We start from the raw sequence: 19,676 nt of genomic DNA on the forward strand, positions 1-19,676 counted from the left end.
GGCCGCGCGCTTGAGGAGACGTGGGCGCGACGCTGGCCTCTCCGCCTGTACACGGGCCGAGGCGATACTCGGTCTGTAGGATGTGGCAGAATGTCAGAAATGTCCCGCTACCTGCCAACACTGGCACGTCATGCATCAGTGAGGACGTCCGACGTCAGAGATGGTCGCTGAGTCAACTGACTCCGCGCGGACGAAGCTGGCGGACTCGGCTCGGACATGGCGGGCGGATTCCGCATGCGGACGCAGCGGGCGGACTCCGCCCAGGAACTGCCACGTGGCACACAGTCCGACCGGCGTCTGTCCTGACACTTATCGGTCAAACAGTCCTATCAGAGCAAACCAGTTATTGACAGAACGCCAGGATAGCGCTGATAACAGCTCTCAATCTCGCCACAAGCCGAGAGCACAACGCTCCACCAGAGGTAGGCATCGGCTCTGAAAGCAGCAGAGGCCACAGCACTGACGGACCAGCGGACGCGTGCCTCCCACTCCAGCTAATGCACGTTTTTCAGTCGCGTCCGTAATGGATGAAAAGAAAATTAGCCCTACCATTAGGGGTCACCAGTTCACTCCTGGTGACTGTCGCCTACAAACAGGCATGTGCGTGACCTCCGGGGGCAAAAAGCCGACTACATGGCATCTCATGTTGAGTTCAGAAGGCACCGACCAAAGCAGCTGAAGTGGCCGCAAATGAGGCGCTTCAGCTCCGGCGGCGGCCCGAGCTACGAGCGGGCCTTTGAAGAGGTGGGCCCGCGCAGCCGCGCGATGAATCGGCTCGTTTGATAGTTAATGGCAACATCCGTTAGCAATGGCGCACAATCATCCACACTTGCGTGAGAACACGACGCGTGTCATTGCGTGAGCATCATGACAGCGCATGATACGCATCTAACAAGATCACTCATCAAAGACAATAGAACTCCATGAACAGCATAACCCGGAAAGGTAGCGACCGGAAAATAACGCAAGCCATTTGATAATCGCATGCACGAAACGACAGGGAAGCGACCGAACGAGCTCACCCGACTAGAACCCTGCCGGTAAAACTGCGAGCAAAAACTCTCCACAGGGTTATGAGCCTAACGCTTACCACAGCTGCCACATATGGCTCGGATATGATGTCATGCCATTATTGTATTACCCTGATGAGGTCACACACTGCACACACACACCGACAGCGGGGCTGCGGCGGCGGCGGCTGCGGTCATCAGACCCCCTAATGACGTCACGGGCACGAAAGATGAGGGAGCGTCGCTGCTGGAAGACGGATGGCTCACCGCTGACCGGCGTGCCGCTGACCTCATCTGGGTCAGTGGGTCTTACGATAGGGAACCGCGCCAGGCGACTCTGAACCGACCGCCAGCCGAAAGGCTGCGAGGAGAATAGACGAGCCTTATATGGTAAAACCAGCCGCTCACTCCAGGTTTGGAGAGAGGATCAAATCTTACGTGGTAAAATCTACATATGTTAGAACGGGGGACTACAGGAGAAACCGATTATTACCTAATCTGCAGCGCGCACACTTGAAGGGACAATACTTAATTGCAATATTTACTGTGGGTGAAACGTTAAATGATTTGCTATAATATAGATAACATGGATATTATATTCGATTCTATAGATGTCGTATCACAATGCCCATTAAATTTACATCAGTGGCCAGCGCGCTGTCCCGTTTCAGGGGACATACATATTTACCGGCCGCGCCACCGCACGGACGCCGGCCGCAGCCCGCTATAGGTGGGCGCCGCTTCACGGTCGAAAGTCACCGGTAACGACCATCGAATGCGGTCCGGGTGGGACCCATAGCGGTCCGGATGAGTCCCATCCACTGGTGTCCCGGGACAGGCACTCGATTACACCGGGCTCGACCAAACAGTGATCACGGATAGAGAACCAGGGAGCACTGGCAGCGGCGATGGGCTGCAGAAGGACGGTTTCAAACCTGGGAGGTGAAAGGGTGATCATCAAAATCTGACGGTAGGTGATGGACAGTGGGCGGTTTGGAGGCGGAAATCAGCGATCGGTGACCAGCGAAGGACAGCGAGCACTGAGCAGTGAATCTGACGGCAGCTACTGCAGCGCGCAGCTGTTGCTCCGAGTCGGCAGGCCTGACCGGGCCCCATAAGGCGTCGACAGCCTTCAGCAGTCACGCCATAGGGGCGAGTCGGTCCGGTCAGGCGAGCATAACGGCTCCGCGTGCCCAGCGGCACGAGACTCTGGTCGACTGAAACGCCCCACCAGCCGCCGGAATTCGATTTGCACCAACCGAGCGGATCCGAGATCTGCACGATTCTGCTCACGATAATGCTACCAAATCATCAAATGAACAGGAAAACGGTGAGATTACAAACAGGGAAAGTACGACCAGAAACTCGCGAACAGCTTAACGTTAATCGCATTACCAGTATTGGTTCTGCTGATGGCAGCGCTAGACCGATGTCGAAAGCCCCCGCTCAACAAGTTCCAAGTTGGCTATATCTCAAGTACCGATAGCATATCAATAGCATCAGCTCGTGACCCATCTCGGCGTCGCCTGTCGGCCGGTCGACCGGCGCCCGGTGGTCACTGCCCTCCTCCCCTGCACGGCGCCCGTTTGGCCACAAGGTCAGACTGCCAGCGTGGAGAGCAGGGGCGCCCACCAACTGCCTCTAATGACGGTAAAGTTGCAGGCGCCGGTGCACAGGCGGCGACCACACGCGCTCCGTCCCAGGCGTGCGGTGCAAGAGAGCCGGTGGATAGGGAATAGGGATGTGCGTCCGCGGAAAGTATCAAGTGATGCATTGACTCGGAATACGCCGTCAGATAATGGTGGTTTTCGTAGAACGGATAAGTGAACAGTGAACATACACATACCCGAACATTGAACAATATATGATTCCGAACGAAGTGCGACGATCTAGTTCTTTTTTTTTTGTGTCCATGGCGAAAGCTTACATAAAGTGTCAATGTTCACCGTGTTTGTTTTTTATCAACCCCAGTGCTCCAAGCTGGTATGTGACGCATCTGAATGATACGTGAACATCACAGACGTTTCCCAATAGTGTACACTATCCAAAGACCCCGTTATCAGCTCTGGCGTGCCCGCTAGGCCCCTTCAGTAGCCGACTGCGCCCTCGCCGGCAGCGCTGCAGGCCACCATTTGACAAGTGCCACTGAATGTCCGCTGACCGGACCACTCTCCAGCTGACATCTTGCAGTCACGCCACACATGACCCAAAGGTCGGCCGGACCAAATAGAGGGGACCGGGATCGCCAGAGCGGTCGGCTGGATGGTTGTGGCAACTGGCCAGCGACGAGGCGCGACAATCGGACAATCCAGCTGAACATCACAGCAAGAAAGATCACCATGAAATTGCAAGCACGGTAGTGCGAGTGGGCTTTAAATTGTCTATAGGTAAAAGGGAAGGTCGACTATCAGCCACCGTACGAGATTTGGCATGCATGCAAATACCTCAGCGTTGCATTACAGCAGCACGCATGCATCATATGGGTGATATATTGCTCAGATTTCTTATATGTTGCAGCGTACTGCAATTTGCATACATTAGCTTTGATTTGCTGCCGCTGAATAGCCAAACTTGGGCGGCTCTTCTCTTGGCAGGTCTATTTTGGTGGTCCGGCTAAATTATGACGCACCTATAACTCACCCTGCGTGCGTTTCGGGACAGCCAACTGACTCTCAATGTTTGTAACATCCGGGTGAATCACGAGTTCAAACGGAGATGGCTGCCAGCCCCGGTCCAGTCAGAAGCTGGTCCGGCCGGCGGGCTGGCAGGGTTTCTCACTACCTCACTGAATCAGAGGGCTGCTGTATGCGCCCGCCGACTGATGTAGCGTGGGAGGTGAACAGGTGATGTTCCGGACCAAAGCAGCCACGGACAGCCACCGAGACGGCTTTGATTCGAAACCCATTCAGTTAATTAGTTTGGCTAAGACCAGAATAAGGTGATTCGGTGCGGGCTAAGCCAGATCAAACAGGCCACACTGGCGACTGACTAGACGGGACCAGGCGGATGGACCAAATGAATGGACCCGACCGACGAACACTCAACTAATAGCTGAACTTATGAGATAAACTAACAGAACTAGCAGGAAATATCAGGCATACGATTACGATACGACTACGGATAGTATTCATCCGGCAAAGGATAGTGCCAGACCGAGAGAGCAGAGGAGAACGGACTTACAGACCAGACCAGACGGGACCAGACCAGACGAGACTGTCAGACTGACAGCTCAGACCGACTGACGGACGGGTTGGTGTGTGTGGGGGCGGTTACACCGTGTTCCGGCCGCTGCCTGTCTGCCGCGCTGGAGCGCCCGCCGCGCCTATTTCTGGCCGGTGCTCCGCCCAGCCCGGCGCCGTCCGCCCCGTGTGACCTGGGTGGGTGCCAGGTGCAGCTCCAGCAGCCGACTAACATCAGACACACACTCCCTCAGGAGGGCACCGCGGCTGGCCCGGACACCATTAGTTTGGCAGTCGAGAACCATTACCGCCACCGCTACCATCATCACCGTCCTGCACACCGGCTCTGACACAGCTCAACATCAGTTTCACCATACGAACCCACTCCAACCCGACCCGTGAAAAATACCCCGTCACCTCCCGACCACCAGCGTCCTGCACCATCACCATCGGCACCACTGGCACCAACACCGCACCAACCGGAGAGCAATGGTCCCGGAGGACACCTCGGACAACAACAGGTGCGTGCCAGTCGCGGCGCGGCGCGGTGCTGCGTGCACCCGAGCGGGCCCGGCGCGCTGGCGGCGGGCCCGCCGGCTAATGGTTATCAGGCGCGAGTGTAAACAAACGGTCGACCGGACGGGCGGGCGGACGGCACCCGATCTCACTCACGGCGCGCTGGCCGGACGCTCCGGGCGGGGAGAGGGAGAGAAGGAGAGGGAGAGAGTGGGAAAGATCAGCAGAGTGTAGGGTTTACGTGAGAGATGATTGTGGAAGGGTTTGTGGGGAAATTTAGGGACCAGTCTTTGAGAGCCGCTATTCGTGATTTAATTAGAATTTGGATGCAAGACAGCTACCAGCGACCATTGGAGTGTCCCACAACGGCTCTGCGTTACTGATATAGCCATATAGGGTGCACTCATCCGAAACATCAAGCCTAAAATTCAAGAGACACATTCGAGCATTGGCCAGGTCTGAAGGTCTCATCCTGACCTCAGTGAGTGAGCGTAATGAGAAGGCCGAACCAAGCCGAGTCGCGCTCGAGTCGCGCTCGAGTCGAGAGGAGGCGAGGCGCCGCCGGTGATCACTCAGAGGATGGGCGGAGCGTGGTGCGTCGTCCAAAAGGCCTAGTCACGGCGACCAACACCGGGCACGGGACCGCCGAGTGGCGACCCGCTCCGACTGCCGCCGAGCCGGGCCCGCGGCGCAGCACGCACCCCGGACCACCCGAGGTTCGAGCCAAACAGGCGTGACTGCGCCCGATCCCGCCGCCCGCCGGAGGTGCGAGGAACGCGTATTCGTCGCGCGATGCAGCGCAGAACCGAGCCGCGAGGTCGACAGTTACTCTATTCCGAGCCGGAACTGGGCTCAGCCGAGCCACCAATGACAAGGATGACGCGGACGGCACAAAACTGGCGCGGTGGTGACAAGCGCAACGCGCCGCACCGTAGCGTGACGAGCTCTGCGCGCTCCGACACGGAGCTGTCGTCACCAAGTAGCGTCTCATCGCATGACCCATGCCCGCAGCGCTGACGGCAACACGCGCATTTACCGCATATTCCAGCCGTGACCTGCGGAGCGCGCGCTGCCGCCGCGGCCGACCCGACCGCTCGCCGCTCCGCAGGCGTGCCTCGACCGCTTCACTTCATCACGGCGGATGACGGGTCGGTCGATTCGTCTCATTTGCGGCGCTGTTATGCCATTTATCGAGCCGCGCTGCGACGCTTTAACGAGACGGCGCCGCGCTCGGAGACAATGCGCGGCCGGTACGTGCCGGTGCAGTGCGCTGCTGGGGGCGCACCGCGGCGGCCCACGGCGTGCCCGGGCGGCTAATAGACGAAATGCAATGGCATTGTCGGCGATGAGCTCGGCCAGTTGGAACTAATTGAGCGGCTCAAAGAATGGACATGTTACCGATCACGACGCGAGAGGTTGGGAAAGGGAGCGAGGAGGTGACGTGAGAGCCTGGAGATGAAGTCGAGACATGGCGCAGTGAGTTCTAGGAAAACGCCATGACACGCTGTGATTTAGAGGCCGCTGGCGCTGCACCATGTCCAGCATTGTTCTGCCTTTGTTATCTGACCAATCACACGTAGACTTTGCCTGCCGGCGTCTGTCACGCGGTCCGGACGGGTCGTGTCGGCCGCGGGCGGGCCGCTGCCCTCCCACCGGCAGTCATGTACGGGCCGGGTTCGGCTGGCGCCCGCACACATTTCACAGACATTACGAGCCCGGTGCTGGAGCGGGTCGCCTTACAATACCGGTAACCCGAGATCAGCCCAGGGTGGAGCGGCAGGGGTGGGTGCACGGCGGGTGCATGACCGGCACCTCCCCCGTCCGGCCCGCCCCTCCCCCCGGTCCAGGGGAGGGGGTGACACTTGACGCGGCGGAGGGCCGGTCGGCGGGCGCGCGTCAGGTTGGGTGACCCAGTTGTGGGCGGCTGTGTTGAACGGCGCAGCGGAGGGCTCGTACCTGGCCCGTGATTCTAGTGGGAAACAGGGACGAATGGTCTGAGAGTGCTGGAGATCCAACCGTTTTCCAGAGCTAGCAGAAATATGTTTGAAGGAAATATTCTACAAGGAACACCAAATAGCACTGAGCCACGTAGCACGGAGCAGTACAAAAAGTTACCTATTCTAAAATTGTGTCATATACATCGTACATCGTACAGGTATACAGATAGGCACATCGAGATATATTATGAAAAGAAAAGTGGATAAAGTGAGCCAAAATTTCAACATAATCGGGCTTATTAAGAAATTTCCACACTGGTCACGTCGCCTCAGCGCCCGATAAGATCCATCGTTCTTCCACTCCCGGTGTTACTCAACTATAACGAGTAGCCGGGCAGGTCAGAGGGCCGTCCGAACCACGATAAAATCCAACTGCCGACCGCGGTCATTTACTGTATCCATTCGTCAAATGTCTGCCACAGTGGCCTACTAACCACCGATGTCATAACCCCGTACCATCCCGAAGACACGCGTCATATAAACATCATTTGGCGCGAGCCAACAACAGGCACAAGGTCTCCGAGTTCATAACGCAGTTGGTAAATTATGTCCGTAATGTCCCAATCGTACAGTGCATGTGGTCGTTACGACGGGCACGGGAGTGATCCCGACCACACCCGGGGCCAAAGTCCAGTTTCAGAGTGAGATTAGTGATCTAGTGATCCATTAGGGGTCACGGCAGGACCCCATACCGCCATAGCAAAACAAGCTGACCAGACAGAACCCAGCGCGGCGGCTGGAATGTGCAAATGGCCAGCGCCGGCTGATGGAATTGAAGGCTACTGAGTTTCAAACGAATAATTTAGCAGCCAGGCTCAGGTACCGATTTAAATATGAATCTAGGAAACAAAAAACTAGACGATGTTATTGTTGAGGGAATAATAAAAATATTTACCACAAGCCACCAAGCTTTCATTCCTTCTACTTTAGACATTGGTGTCCTTACCCTGAGTCAATCTTCTCACTTCCAAAATTTCGGCGGAATCCATTGGCGTCACCGGTGCGGTTTGCCTCCCACGTGACACTCCACCCATGGCACACCCCACGCCGCACGAACCCACGAACACCTGTCACGTGACCTGTCGCGCAGAGCCCAACCTGTCGTTCGCCGGTGCAGTTTTTACACCTCACGACAATGCGGCACCGACCACAGGCACCCAGAACACGTCTGTCCAGCCTGCACCAGCACGGGCGGCGGCGAAAACGAGAAAAATATCCGCCGAGGCCGGTCCGCCGGTTGGTGAGCTTAGGAGACATGACAGATGGCGATTTTGGGGAGGGTGGGGGAGAGTCAGGGTAGGCTGGATCAGGTAGAACGGGATCTGATCAGACCGAAACAAATCCTCTAGTCATGTATCACAGGCTGAGCCAGTGTCCAAGAGACCGGTACTGCAGCACCTGTTCGACACAGACCGGGTGAACTCTCCCAGCCGTCGAGCCGACCAGTCGGTGAGAAAACAAGGTCCAGGGAAAGCACCATGACCAGCCCCGACCAAATGATCAAGCCGTTACCTTTACCTATTTTATGAACATGTCACCATGTGAGTAAACATCCATCAGCTACATACATTCGTTAGCGTGCCGCCCTAAGTTTATGAAAAGTCCCCCAGTCCAGAACAATAATCGCTATCTCGCTTTGTTTGGGACAAAAGCAGCGTTATGACAAATGACACAGTCGGCCACCCGACCAGCTGGTGACGGGTGACACCGCAGCTGTCACCGACGTGACAGCGTGACGCATGACATGACACAGTCACACCGCATCTGATGGCCTCCAGAGTGTGACTCCAGTCACACTCTGCTCCTTCCCGGGACGACCCCGCTCGCTCGGGGCGACCGTAACTGGCACGGGGACGGCCCCAGCCAACTCGGGGCGACCCCCGCCAGCTCGGAGCAGCCCGGACCAGCGAGCGACCAGGCGACCCCAGAGACCCACTCCGAGCCCGTCCCGGCACAATACACCGCACAGCCACACCGCTGAGGCAATCAGATGACTTACGAGCCATTGTCCCAGTGAGACGGACGTCCCCTCCCTCCGCGTCATGACCAGTCGGCCACGCGTCAGCTGCGGTGTTTATTCAACGGTCGAAACGTGTCCCGCGCACCTTCCCCTCCCTGGGATCACGTGGTACTAACAGCCCCCTCCCCACGATAGGGGCGGGGCAGGGGTTCATGGCGAGGGGACAGACCGGGCGCAGAGCAGCGGTTTAGCGCTAACGAGAGGGACGTGAACGGGTCGCTAGTTAACGCCGAGTGACAGCCGTGGTTAGCGGGGACCGCGGGGTTGGCTAGGGACCCATATGTCTCCCGTTTTATTTTTTAGGGTTGGGCCAGTTGTCCACAGATATGTGCCTGATATGGTAAGCCGATTGTTGGTGGGGATGAAAGGGTTGCCCGCGAACACGTGTTGGCATCGACAAATGATCGGAGTTGGACAGTGGAATGGGACGTGTTTTTCATTCAAATTGTCCACGATTAAATACAATAAAAAAAAAAATCAGTAAAATGTTTGCTTAACGGTTCTCCCCTAATTTCGAGAGAGGGAAAAACGTTCAGGAAATGATTGTGTTGGGATATATTTAGAGAATGGTTCAACTCTGATAGTCACTCAACATGTGTTCAGCGGAAGTGAGTCAGAGTGCTGCTTAAGCACAGTTTGCAGATATCAACTGGAATCCGCGGTGGCCTCATACCTATCTGCAAGATTGCGCCAGTTCAAATAAGCGGGTATTTTTCACTGGGGCCTACATCCGCTGGAACAATCAGTCCCTTGTTCTGCTCGATAGTGCTGAGCACAAATACCGACTGAAAAACAGGCTAGACGCTGGTCGCTTCGTCCGCATACTATAACAGTCATATCGCGAACCACCTCGCCTCCATCGACTTCACTCTGGCGCTCAAGCAGGGATCTGTGCCAGAGAGCCAAGGGATTCCGAAGGCCAAACCGTGTGTTTTCGCCAGCTCTTCGGCAGACTAAACACGCACAGATTCTCAACATGGAGCACTGCCAGTCACACACACAATTCACAGTACCGGGCAGGTGCTCTGACCAAACCATCCACCCACGCGGTGCCCTGGTTGGCGCCCCCGGGCGGGCGTCACCCACCATTCTCATCGCTCTGGAATGTTTGTGTTCGATGAGACATCGTCTCAGCGGGATCGGGCGCGTGGGCCTCTGGAGGCCCGTCATCGCCGCAGGGGGCAGCAGAGACGGCGAGGGAGGTTGCGTCCGCGGCCGAGCCGGCGGTGCAAGTCGGTCCGCGAGGCGTCATCGGGCCGCGAGGCGTCAGACGTCATCAAGCGTCAGCGGGGTGCATCAGTAGTCACCCTAAAGGTAACTGTCTGAGGCATCATTCACAGGAATTTTCCAGCGGAGTTATTCATTCAGCTTCCCTCGGGTCTTCGCCATCTCCACCCCACGCCCTCCCGGCCCAGGCCGTTGGCCGCTGCAGCTGTCGGGCAGTGTCGGCCCGACTTCAGAGCCCAGAGCCCAGGCATCCGGCTTTTAACGGCTGTTTGCGTTGGCATGCGTAGCGTCGCAGCGTGCCCTGGCCGGGCGATCAGGTGTGCGTTTACATCCCGGATCACAAGTCACCGGTGCCCTGTGCGCGCCGCAGATTGACACACGCGTCACTAATCGCCGCCACGTGCCGCACGCTTCCGGCGGCGATGTTGGCGCAGCGGGAGCGATGGTGACGCGGCCTGCACCAGGATCGTCTTTCACCGGTCACACGTATAGGTGCTCCAGTTCCAGCCCCGCTCCGAGCCGGGCTCTCGGGCAGGACATTCCAGAATAATGGACACCTCAGCGGGCCGGGCGGACCCAGACTCAGACGTGGGAACGGCCCACAAAGCCTGCTAAATAAACATTATGGTCGCGAACACAAGCATGTAAAACCCAGCCCCTCGTCGGCCACCCGTTGTTCGCTGAAGTCCGCTCTCCAGGCTCCATTCGGCCCTGTTCAACCACATTCACAACACGGGCCAGTCTTGTTCCAGCCCCGCGCGTCGGGTGTACGCCAGAAAAGGCCAGTGCGAGGCGGGCCAGGCGGGCTTGAAAGGCTCCATCGGAGCCGAGGGACGGAGGAAGGGGCGGCGACGACCGGCCGGGGATCTCATGCATGCGTAACAGGGAGGCGGGCAGCGCGGCCGGCCGGTGCGCTGTGCGCTCACCCTCCCATCCGCCCACATTCCTCGGACCGCGATCAACCAGCGGCCGGTCCGCGTGGGCGGCGGGAGGGCGGCGGCCGTCCGGCCAGAGCGGGGGCGGCGGGAGGGCGGCGGCCGTCCGGCCAGAGCGGGGGCGGCGGGAGGGCGGCGGCCGTCCGGCCAGAGCGGGGGCGGCGGCGGGGGCGGCGGCACGCTGATTATGCAAAGGCGCCGGCTCCAGGCCGACAAACAGAGGTGTCGGTAAAACAGCGCGGTTCCAGGCGCCCGCCGCCGGCCGACACACGGGGTTCCGGCGGCAGGCAGTGCGGCGGAGCCGGCGGTCCGCGCGTGGGCCAGTGCAGGGGCGGAGGGCAATACGGCGACGGCCGCCAGATGGTTATCATTGAGCGGATAAGAGCGGTGGAGGCTGTGATATTAGGATGGACGCAGCTGCTGCTTTGATAGGCGACATAGAATATCAATATGAGCTACCTACACCTTTTTTCAATCCGAATCGTCATCCGTTCATTCAATTACGGCAGCGGGCACCTTATCTCGACAGGCACTCCAACAACTCGACACTGGAGCACGCATTTCGACACGTTTCACGGATTTAGACTAGTATCTGTTGATATTCGACCAGGGTCATTGAACAACGGCAGGGGCATTTAATATCGACAAAGGGCATTATGTTTTGTTATATTGCATTTTACGTCGGCAGCTTGCAGCCAAGCTAGACAATGGTCAATTTGTCTCATCAGTGAATTAAGTAACTCTTATCTTTTCGGAAAGGCATTTAAGAATGTGCGTTAAAATGTGCCACGGTACTGTAAAGAGACACTCAATATGGGCGCTTGGTTGCTAAGTAACCACACCTTTTTCAATCCGAATCGGCAACCGTTCATTCGAATACGGCAACGGGCACCTAATTTCGTCAGTCGCTCTGGAACCTTAACACCGGTTCGTCCCTAACATCACCCGCTTCCAGCACACAAGCTGACCTCATTCGAGGTCACCATCCTTGCGTCACTCCGTGACAATGTGGAAGCATGGCGAATCCAAAGGGCGACGGGGGTCATTCGGGGCCACGCTCCTGGCGAATCCAAAGGTTGACGGGGGTCATTCGGGGCCTCGCTCCTTTCAACGCATCTAAAGTTGACAATGCTTTAGCCGTATTTCTTGCATGAAAAACAAAAATATTGATTTTTCATTTGTGTCGATCTGTCGACACATTGTGAGTGAATGGCGCTGACCGCCAGCGCGGATGGTTCAGGTCTGCCGAGATGGGAATTGGCGTGTCACCGGAGAGCGGCAGCAATGGTTGCAGGACGGCGGTGTGGTCAGTCATGGTCAACTGTATTTCTGGACAAAAAGAACTGCCCTCTGGAAAGGTGGAAACCCTACGGGCAGACCCATCGATCGCTTTGGCTGCATAGCCGTAGCGGGACAGTTTTATACCGGCGCCTTGTCAGCCGCTGCAGCTCACCGGTCACTGGTAGACTCACCCAAATGCTTCATCCGCATGATCCTCTCATCTCACGACTCTGACATGGCTTGCTAGCCTATTCACTCTCCATACACAGAAAAAAAAAAAACGTTTAGACCTTAAACCACGGCCTTGGCCTTGGCCTTGGTGTTCCATTAATCCAAGGAAAGACTAAGAAAAGGAAAAATGCTATAAATTCTAGTGGTAAGCATTGGAAACGCATCAAAGTAAAAAATATGGTTTGAAATTTGTTCGACTTAACTTGTTATACCGCCAACGAAACTGCATGACCATTGTCATTGTAAAATGAAATTTGCCTTTTTCCAATGCCCGATGTCACAGTCCTATGCCGTGTGCCGAAATCCATTGGCCAGTGTCGAAACCACGCTCATTGCCGACATTAAATGCCCCATGTCACGCTGCTGCACTATGCCGAGTTTGAGGCGTGGTTTGTCGAAAGCGCACTCAAGCTGACGTTCCTAATGCAGATCTGCCGAAACTAACTGACCGGATGCCGATTCGGATTGAAAAAAGGTGTAGTACCTTTGAGCTAATACAAAATCAAAGCACACAGAAAACCTCATTTTTTCCGGGCCTGCAATGCAGTGAAACTCAAGCGCGCCAGACGCGAACATCAGTCGTGGCGTTCCCATATAACTGCAGAGGATCACAATTAAATCCCCCACCCTCCCTCCCCCCGAACAGCCGCGGTAGCCCCGGCATTCGTCCGTCTGGCCGGCCAGCGAGACCAATCAACATACCATCCGCATTACCGAAACGAGCGGAGCCACGGCGCAACTGGACACAAAGCCGCCGGGGCTCTGCTCTCGACAGAGCGACAGGCCGCTGGCCTGTGTAGCGGGCGATGGGGATCGCTGTTGGCCTGCCAGCGACCATGTCAAGTGTCAAGTGCTCGTTGGACGGCCGCTGACAATGCCGGGAACAGTGACGGATGCAGTGGCGGCGACAGCACGCGATAGCACGCACCGGGGGCAGTTTCGAAATCGAAACATGTGGTTATGGTCAGGTAAAAACTGCACAGCTGCCCACCGGTCGGCACAGGAGAAAGTGATGGCTCTGGCGCACAGCTGTGATAATTGGGGAAGAGACAGCTTCGAACCGAACCAAAAATTACGATTAGAGTGGGTGAACATTAAAACGGACATCAACAGGGACCGTTACACCCCGCCGCTCGACTAATTATCGACATGGTTTCGGCGGTAACCATATCCCATTACCTGCTGCTCATACGCCCCGCTTACTAATGAGTGCCAAGGAAATGGACTCCCTTGCATCCCAATGCAGCCCCACTGACCACGTTTCCCATTAGCCTACCAACCATGACCAATGTCCATACGTAGTGAAATCACGTGCTATTGTTCGGACCTAACCACCACACACCTGGGAGATCGTGGCCGCCTCCAAAGCGCCAACTCACCGCCGTCGACCTCAGGGTGCTCCGTAGGAGGTCGCAAACAGCTGACTACCAATCAGCTGACTGCCTGAGTGACCGCCTCGGGCGCTGCCTCCTCGAGCCGAGGGTCCGTATCAGATTGTGGGGGACGGAGGATCTCGGATGGGATGAGAGGGATGGATGTGGACAGGCGGTGGGTTATTCCACCGAGATAAAACTCCAGGAAGCACGACTCCGGTCACGAAGAAGTATCATGTCCGATGTTTAGAGCCGAGTCGTGAACAATCCACACATGGAAGGGCCATTAGGTCACGCGCCGTCACGTACAAATCACGCACAGGTCACGCATAACACACGCGTAGGTCATCAATGTAGCCAGAGCGGCTCTTGGTTGCCGAGAGAAGTGATTCCGGCCACAGCGAGACGCGCCTTAACGAAGGGCGTGCCGCGCACTGGGAGGGGGCGGTGCGCCCAATTGACGACGTGCCGCTGAGATGGCCGATAAATGCTCTCATCGCGATTCTATCTCTCGGCTGGCGCCACGGGCTCACAAAAAGGGCTCAAACAAGAAGTGAGCCAGCGTGTGGACTGGTGGGAAGAAAGGGCGTCGGCAGCATCCCGCAGAGGAGCCAATGGAATGGGATGAAATGGAATGGAATGGAATGAAATGGAGGGTGGTGCAGTGTCCACATGAAGGTATATCAGTGGCCTGGCTCGCATTTCTAAGCGCTTGCTCGTGTAAAAACTTTAAAGTATTTCAGGCGAGCCAGCGGGCGCCGAGCGCGAGCAGAGAGCGCTCTTCTCTTCCGTTTTCATTTTGGATGTCAGGCCGTTTGGTACACCCGTGACCATTGACCAAGTGGCACAAGGCACAAGCTACAGGTGCGTCTTCAGTTACAGCTGGCGCACCTGAGAGCCCTGGCTATGACTGTGACTTGTGAGTCACAAATTGACTCAAAATCTCTCGAGTCCCGGCTGCGAGTGCCGAGTCGAATCACATCGGCGGGACTCAGCTCATCAAGGCTCGTGCTGAGCCAGCACAGCCGCATTCCAGCGAAAACCACCTCATCGTTCGCGGAGACAGAGGGCTAGGCCGCGGCTGCTCAGCTGATGCCCACACCGGTCGGCGGCCGGGGCCGCGCCGCATACCTGTCCGCCGCCGGCGCCACCGCCGCTGACGTCATCGAATCACGTGACCTTGCGGCTAGGCGCGACGCCCGAGCCAGGTGGGGTCGCGGCCGGCCGCGGCGGCGCCCGGCGGGGGGCGCGGGGCGCCAGGCCGCACAGGGGGCCCCCTGTCACCGTAAACCGGCCGCTGGTGACCGGTCCGGATCAGCAGAGGTCCCCAGCGCGCCGGCAGCGCCCCGTTTCCGGCCATCTGGCCGGGAGAGAGTGACTGGGGGTCGGTGGGTGGCGCCCACCGCTATCGGTCGGGCGCGGGACACGCCCTAACGGCCGGCCAGGTCGGTCAGTCGCCCTACCGCGACTGGCGGCCTGCGAGCTCCTCGCCAGTTGGAATAACTACAAACCAGCAGGGAATCTCGAGTCGAGACTGAGGCATACTGCACCGAATACAACAGCTGACTCAGCGGCTCCAAACACGGTGAAAATATGCTTCTCGCGTTACAGGCTGCAGGCAGTATGCCTCACCTTCATTTCAAACGGGATGGAGTTTGAATTGAATGCATCAATGCATTTCATGCATAACGATGAACTGCAATCCCGATTCCCCATTGCCCGGTACGTAGACCGTCGTCTCCAAGTGTAGGTTGTCCCACCGGCGCGGCGGTGAGCAGTCTCACACCTTACCACGTGGCGGGTACCTACCTCTGGACTAATTGGGTGTGCGCCGGCGGCCCGGCCCGGACCAGCCGGCGGCGGTCCCACGTATACATCCTCGCGGCGCGGCCAGCCACGCCGCTGCAGTTCCGGCTCGTTCCGCCTCGCTCTGGGAGTGCCGGAGGCGGTCAGGCGGGCGTCAGGGCGGGCGCCGGGCGCCGGCCTTGACTGCCGCCGCGCACACCTGTGAGAAGTGACATCACCCACGCGGCCTGTGCGGTGACTGCGCGATGGTTGAACACCCGATGACCGTCAGATGACCAATCTACGACTGACCGACGGACTAGCCGGTGACCGGTCATAATCAGATGCCGTCTCTCCGGAAACCATACGGTTGCCGTCCATTGCGTTCAATCCCCGCCCGAAAACTTTACCAACGACTTTCCCGCATGATCTCGCAATAACCGACCGAGGACCTATCGATGACGGCCAACCGCCTGCTCGGTGACCGCTCGGTGGCCGCTCGGCGACCGTCCGTTGACCGCCCGTCACCATTCCGTCACCGGTCCGTCAGCCCGTATACCACGCAGTCGGTTCGTTACGGACAGCCGTCACGCCGGGTGCAGGGGGAAGGGTGGTGAAGGGGGGGGGGGGGGGGTACGGGGGGGGGGGGGTAATTAGTGTGGCCCGCTGACAAAGCGTCGATAAAACTCAGCTCGTGTGGCCGGCGCCGCGCGGTCCCACTGAGAGCGGGATGGGCTGGTCGCGCCGTGTCGCGGTAATGACCACGTGCATGTGATGTGGGTAGGGGCGGCCTTGGAATCAGCCCCGGTACAAAAGGGCTGGCAGACAGACAGTGCTGGTGCCACAGCCAGCCGATGCATAACCAGGCTGCAATATTTTACCCTGATATGATCGGAGTGGCTGATTTGCATATCTATCGATGTCGTACGTCGAAGAACAATTGGAGTCACGGGCATAGAAAACTCGCACAGGGACCGAACAGAAGAGTTTAACTGATAGTGAGATACCTCCATCCCCGCCCTCATAGGTCTATGCATAATGCATATACTTGTATACGCATACCTATACGAATAAAGGTGCAGTCTGCAATGTTAATCGCTATCCGTACCTACCCGAAGCACTCTTCAAAATAATTATCAAGACGTGATACAGCTTGGGTCAAACTGATCGACTCAACTTTTTAAAGTACGCATCCCGTTTATCATGGCCAAGGAGAAGAAAAGGTAAAACATTGCTCTTGCGACATGCGAACGATGGACCGATGGTAGCAAATCAATCGTGAACTGGTATAAGTTGCGGACCGATCAGGTCACGACCGGTCAGGTCACGACTGTTCGCTGAGCCGAGGTCCTTCGGGATGAACCGGCCATTCCATTGTGGTGAAATATAACACATTATGATATCAATATCAACGCTTACAAATGTCCCCAACGCGTATTAATTATATTCGTTTAGGTTATCGTAGGTAGAGAAGCCACGTTTTAAAATTTAGGAAATGTTATCGGACAGAGAAAAAAAAGCAACAAAAATATCAACGGCTGCAGTTTGCTCCTGCAGTCTTCTAATCATCGGTTATTTCTAGTTCAGTCCCAATATTTGTCTTGTATGCATGGACGTGTCTTGGATGCATGGAGTCATAGGTTATGTGATTACTCTGAAGCCCATGGGTTATTGCGCAGTGTTGCAATGCAACGCAGTACATTGCACTCACGCTAGTCTTGCTTTGCCGTTTCGAAGTGGTGCCGGGGAATCCTTGATGCTTTATCCCCGGAATAGGCACTGAGCAGCCGTCCGTCAACGTCATTCATACGAAGGGTCGTCGAAACAAGCAACCAGCAGGCGTCACGTTGCATAGTGAAGGCAAAATGTCACGGCGGCACCACAGGTGGTTGTGGAAAGCATACAGTTGCAACCGCGACACGGCCGGCTCGATCGCGTTATTTCCATCCATGGATGGATATTTCCACCCATGCCAACTCTGCAGAGTTGGCAGGCAGGGTCTGGGTCAACAGCGCCATGGTCTGTACTCACCAATCCTTTCGGACTTCTGAACCGTCGAAACGCTCCTCGAAGGACTGGTGCAACGCCACCGAGAATCCGAAGAAGGATTCGGTCGCGCCGTTCTTGATGACCGGAATTCGTGGCTCGAGGTTGAAGCTGAATGCTCCACCGAGCCAGCAGGCCAGAAGGACAAGTCGACACCGCGTGACGACGGCCATGGTGAGCATGGCCAGATCCGCCCAACCGCGCTACTCGCCACACTCGCGCGAGCCGGAGAACTGCCGGATGGAGAACTGTCGACCAGCTGTTTGTGCCACAAGCCAGGTGGCAGCACTGCCTACACCCTGGCACTGCCAGCCCAGCACCAGACTTGTTTATACGCAGACGGGCCGCCGCATAGCCTTGGCCGCCGCCCACCACTAGTGACATCTAGTGTTAGTTAGGAAAAGCCAAGGCCCTATATACCGGAAAAGCTGTCTTCTTTATTTGCCGCAACATCCCAGGTGTCTCCACTTTTATTTCCACTCCAGTGCCGCGGAATGCGGAGGAAGTCAAAGTCGATGAAATTTCGGTCGGTGTTTCCAACTTTGACTCCGGCTTCCAAAAAGGGACTCCGATTCCGGGCAGAACTGTTGACTCTGACCGACTTCGACTCCGATGCCGCGTCTCTGGCTCTTGTTTCCAAAATTGACTCCGACTCCGGTCAGAAATGTCCACTCCGATCGACTCTGACGACTCTGACTCCGACTACGCAGCCCTGCGCCCCTGCCACTGAAGACTGCTGGGTAGGGGCATAGGAGCGGGGAGTATGCGCCTTTAAGACCAAACTTCAAAGCTAACACCTATTCAACACAACATAGGTAAGCCTTTATTCTATAGGCACTCATATGTGATGGAAGTGCAATTTAAAACTCCTGTGTGTGGCAAGGCGGAAGGCCATATATGTATAGTGTGTGTGTGGATTGTCGTTCAGCATGAATGCATGCTAGCTGAGCACCTACATGCATGGCTCACATGCAACAAAGACATCTTCCCGAAAAAAATAGCTAACTAAAACTTGTGTCAATGTTTTAGCAAAATTTTTTTTTTTTTTTTTTTTTTTTTTTTTTTTTTTTTTTTTTTTAAGCCGCCGCCCATGAATAGACGACCAGGAGTGTCCACCCACTGACCCGCGCGACACATAGAACCTTACGTTAACACCACCCCGAAACATAATACATCAAGTCGCGACACTCCCTGCTAGGAGAATGAAGAAAACAAAATCAAAGCTGGAATAAGCGCGGTAAGGCCCTTGTTAGTATGGTATATGGCTTAAAAGAGAAGCAAAGAAGTCAAGGCTAAATGTAGCTTGACTGACCACTACACCTTCCCATTTAAGAATAAGCCAAAGGATCAGTCATTCCATCGGTTAGTTAGGTTAATCGTGCAGCGCATTCACACATTTTTGCGGGGGGGGGGGCAGTATCTGGTCTGGGTTCGGCAGAGTCAAATGCCCACTGAAAAGAGCCGCCGAGCTAAGCAAGCTTGTTGCTCAGCGAACTCAAATCAGCGGGCAAACGTCAGGGCGTTATTTGAAGTGTTACGTATTGTTACGTAGTTTATAAGCGGTCGAAATATATCATGTTGTTACAAACATGAATTCGAGAATGCGAACACAACACATACATGAGTGACTCCACGAAAAAGATATAAGGAAAATACACGGTAGCGTAACTAAAGAAAAAAAAAATGGAAAGCACAAATACATTAAAGAGGTCAAAATACAATGATGACATAGTGAGATAACGATTCATCGAAGTAGGCCACCTCTCGCTCTGGTTTAGGTATATATGCATAATACCTACCTATGTTATTGTAAACACGCAGTGGCATTATGGGTCTCCTTCATTTTATCACATTGTATACAAATATACAGACAAAAACAGTGCGGGGGTGAACTGTGACAGCATGAAAATGTATAAAGTTATTGTAATATAAAATGCGTGGTCAATTGTGTCAGTTCAGTAAGAATCAAAGAAAAATTGTTTTAAGAGACCTTTGATAAGTCTCTTGGGGGTTGGAACGTCTCGTAGGTTTGGGAACTTTGGCCCCATAACTTGGTTCCAAAGCCTGGGTCCAGCC

General features: G+C 55.8%; 1 protein-coding gene across 2 annotated transcripts in view; it reads right to left on the bottom strand.

The window, feature by feature from the left end:
- LOC122385241 (integrin alpha-PS1-like) overlaps positions 1–17,839 on the bottom strand; it is a 74,128-nt gene extending 56,289 nt beyond the window's left edge. For both annotated transcript variants that reach the window (XM_043373373.1, XM_043373372.1), the window contains exon 1: positions 17,586–17,839. In XM_043373373.1, the coding sequence (XP_043229308.1) occupies positions 17,586–17,782 (197 nt within the window). In that variant the 5' untranslated portion in view covers positions 17,783–17,839. The remainder of the gene's footprint in view (positions 1–17,585) is intronic.
- Between the last annotated feature and the right edge of the window lie 1,837 nt (positions 17,840–19,676).

Source organism: Amphibalanus amphitrite, unplaced genomic scaffold (genome assembly GCF_019059575.1).
Source record: "Amphibalanus amphitrite isolate SeventyFive unplaced genomic scaffold, NRLGWU_Aamphi_draft 000212F_arrow, whole genome shotgun sequence".
NCBI classification, from domain to species: domain Eukaryota; kingdom Metazoa; phylum Arthropoda; class Thecostraca; order Balanomorpha; family Balanidae; genus Amphibalanus; species Amphibalanus amphitrite.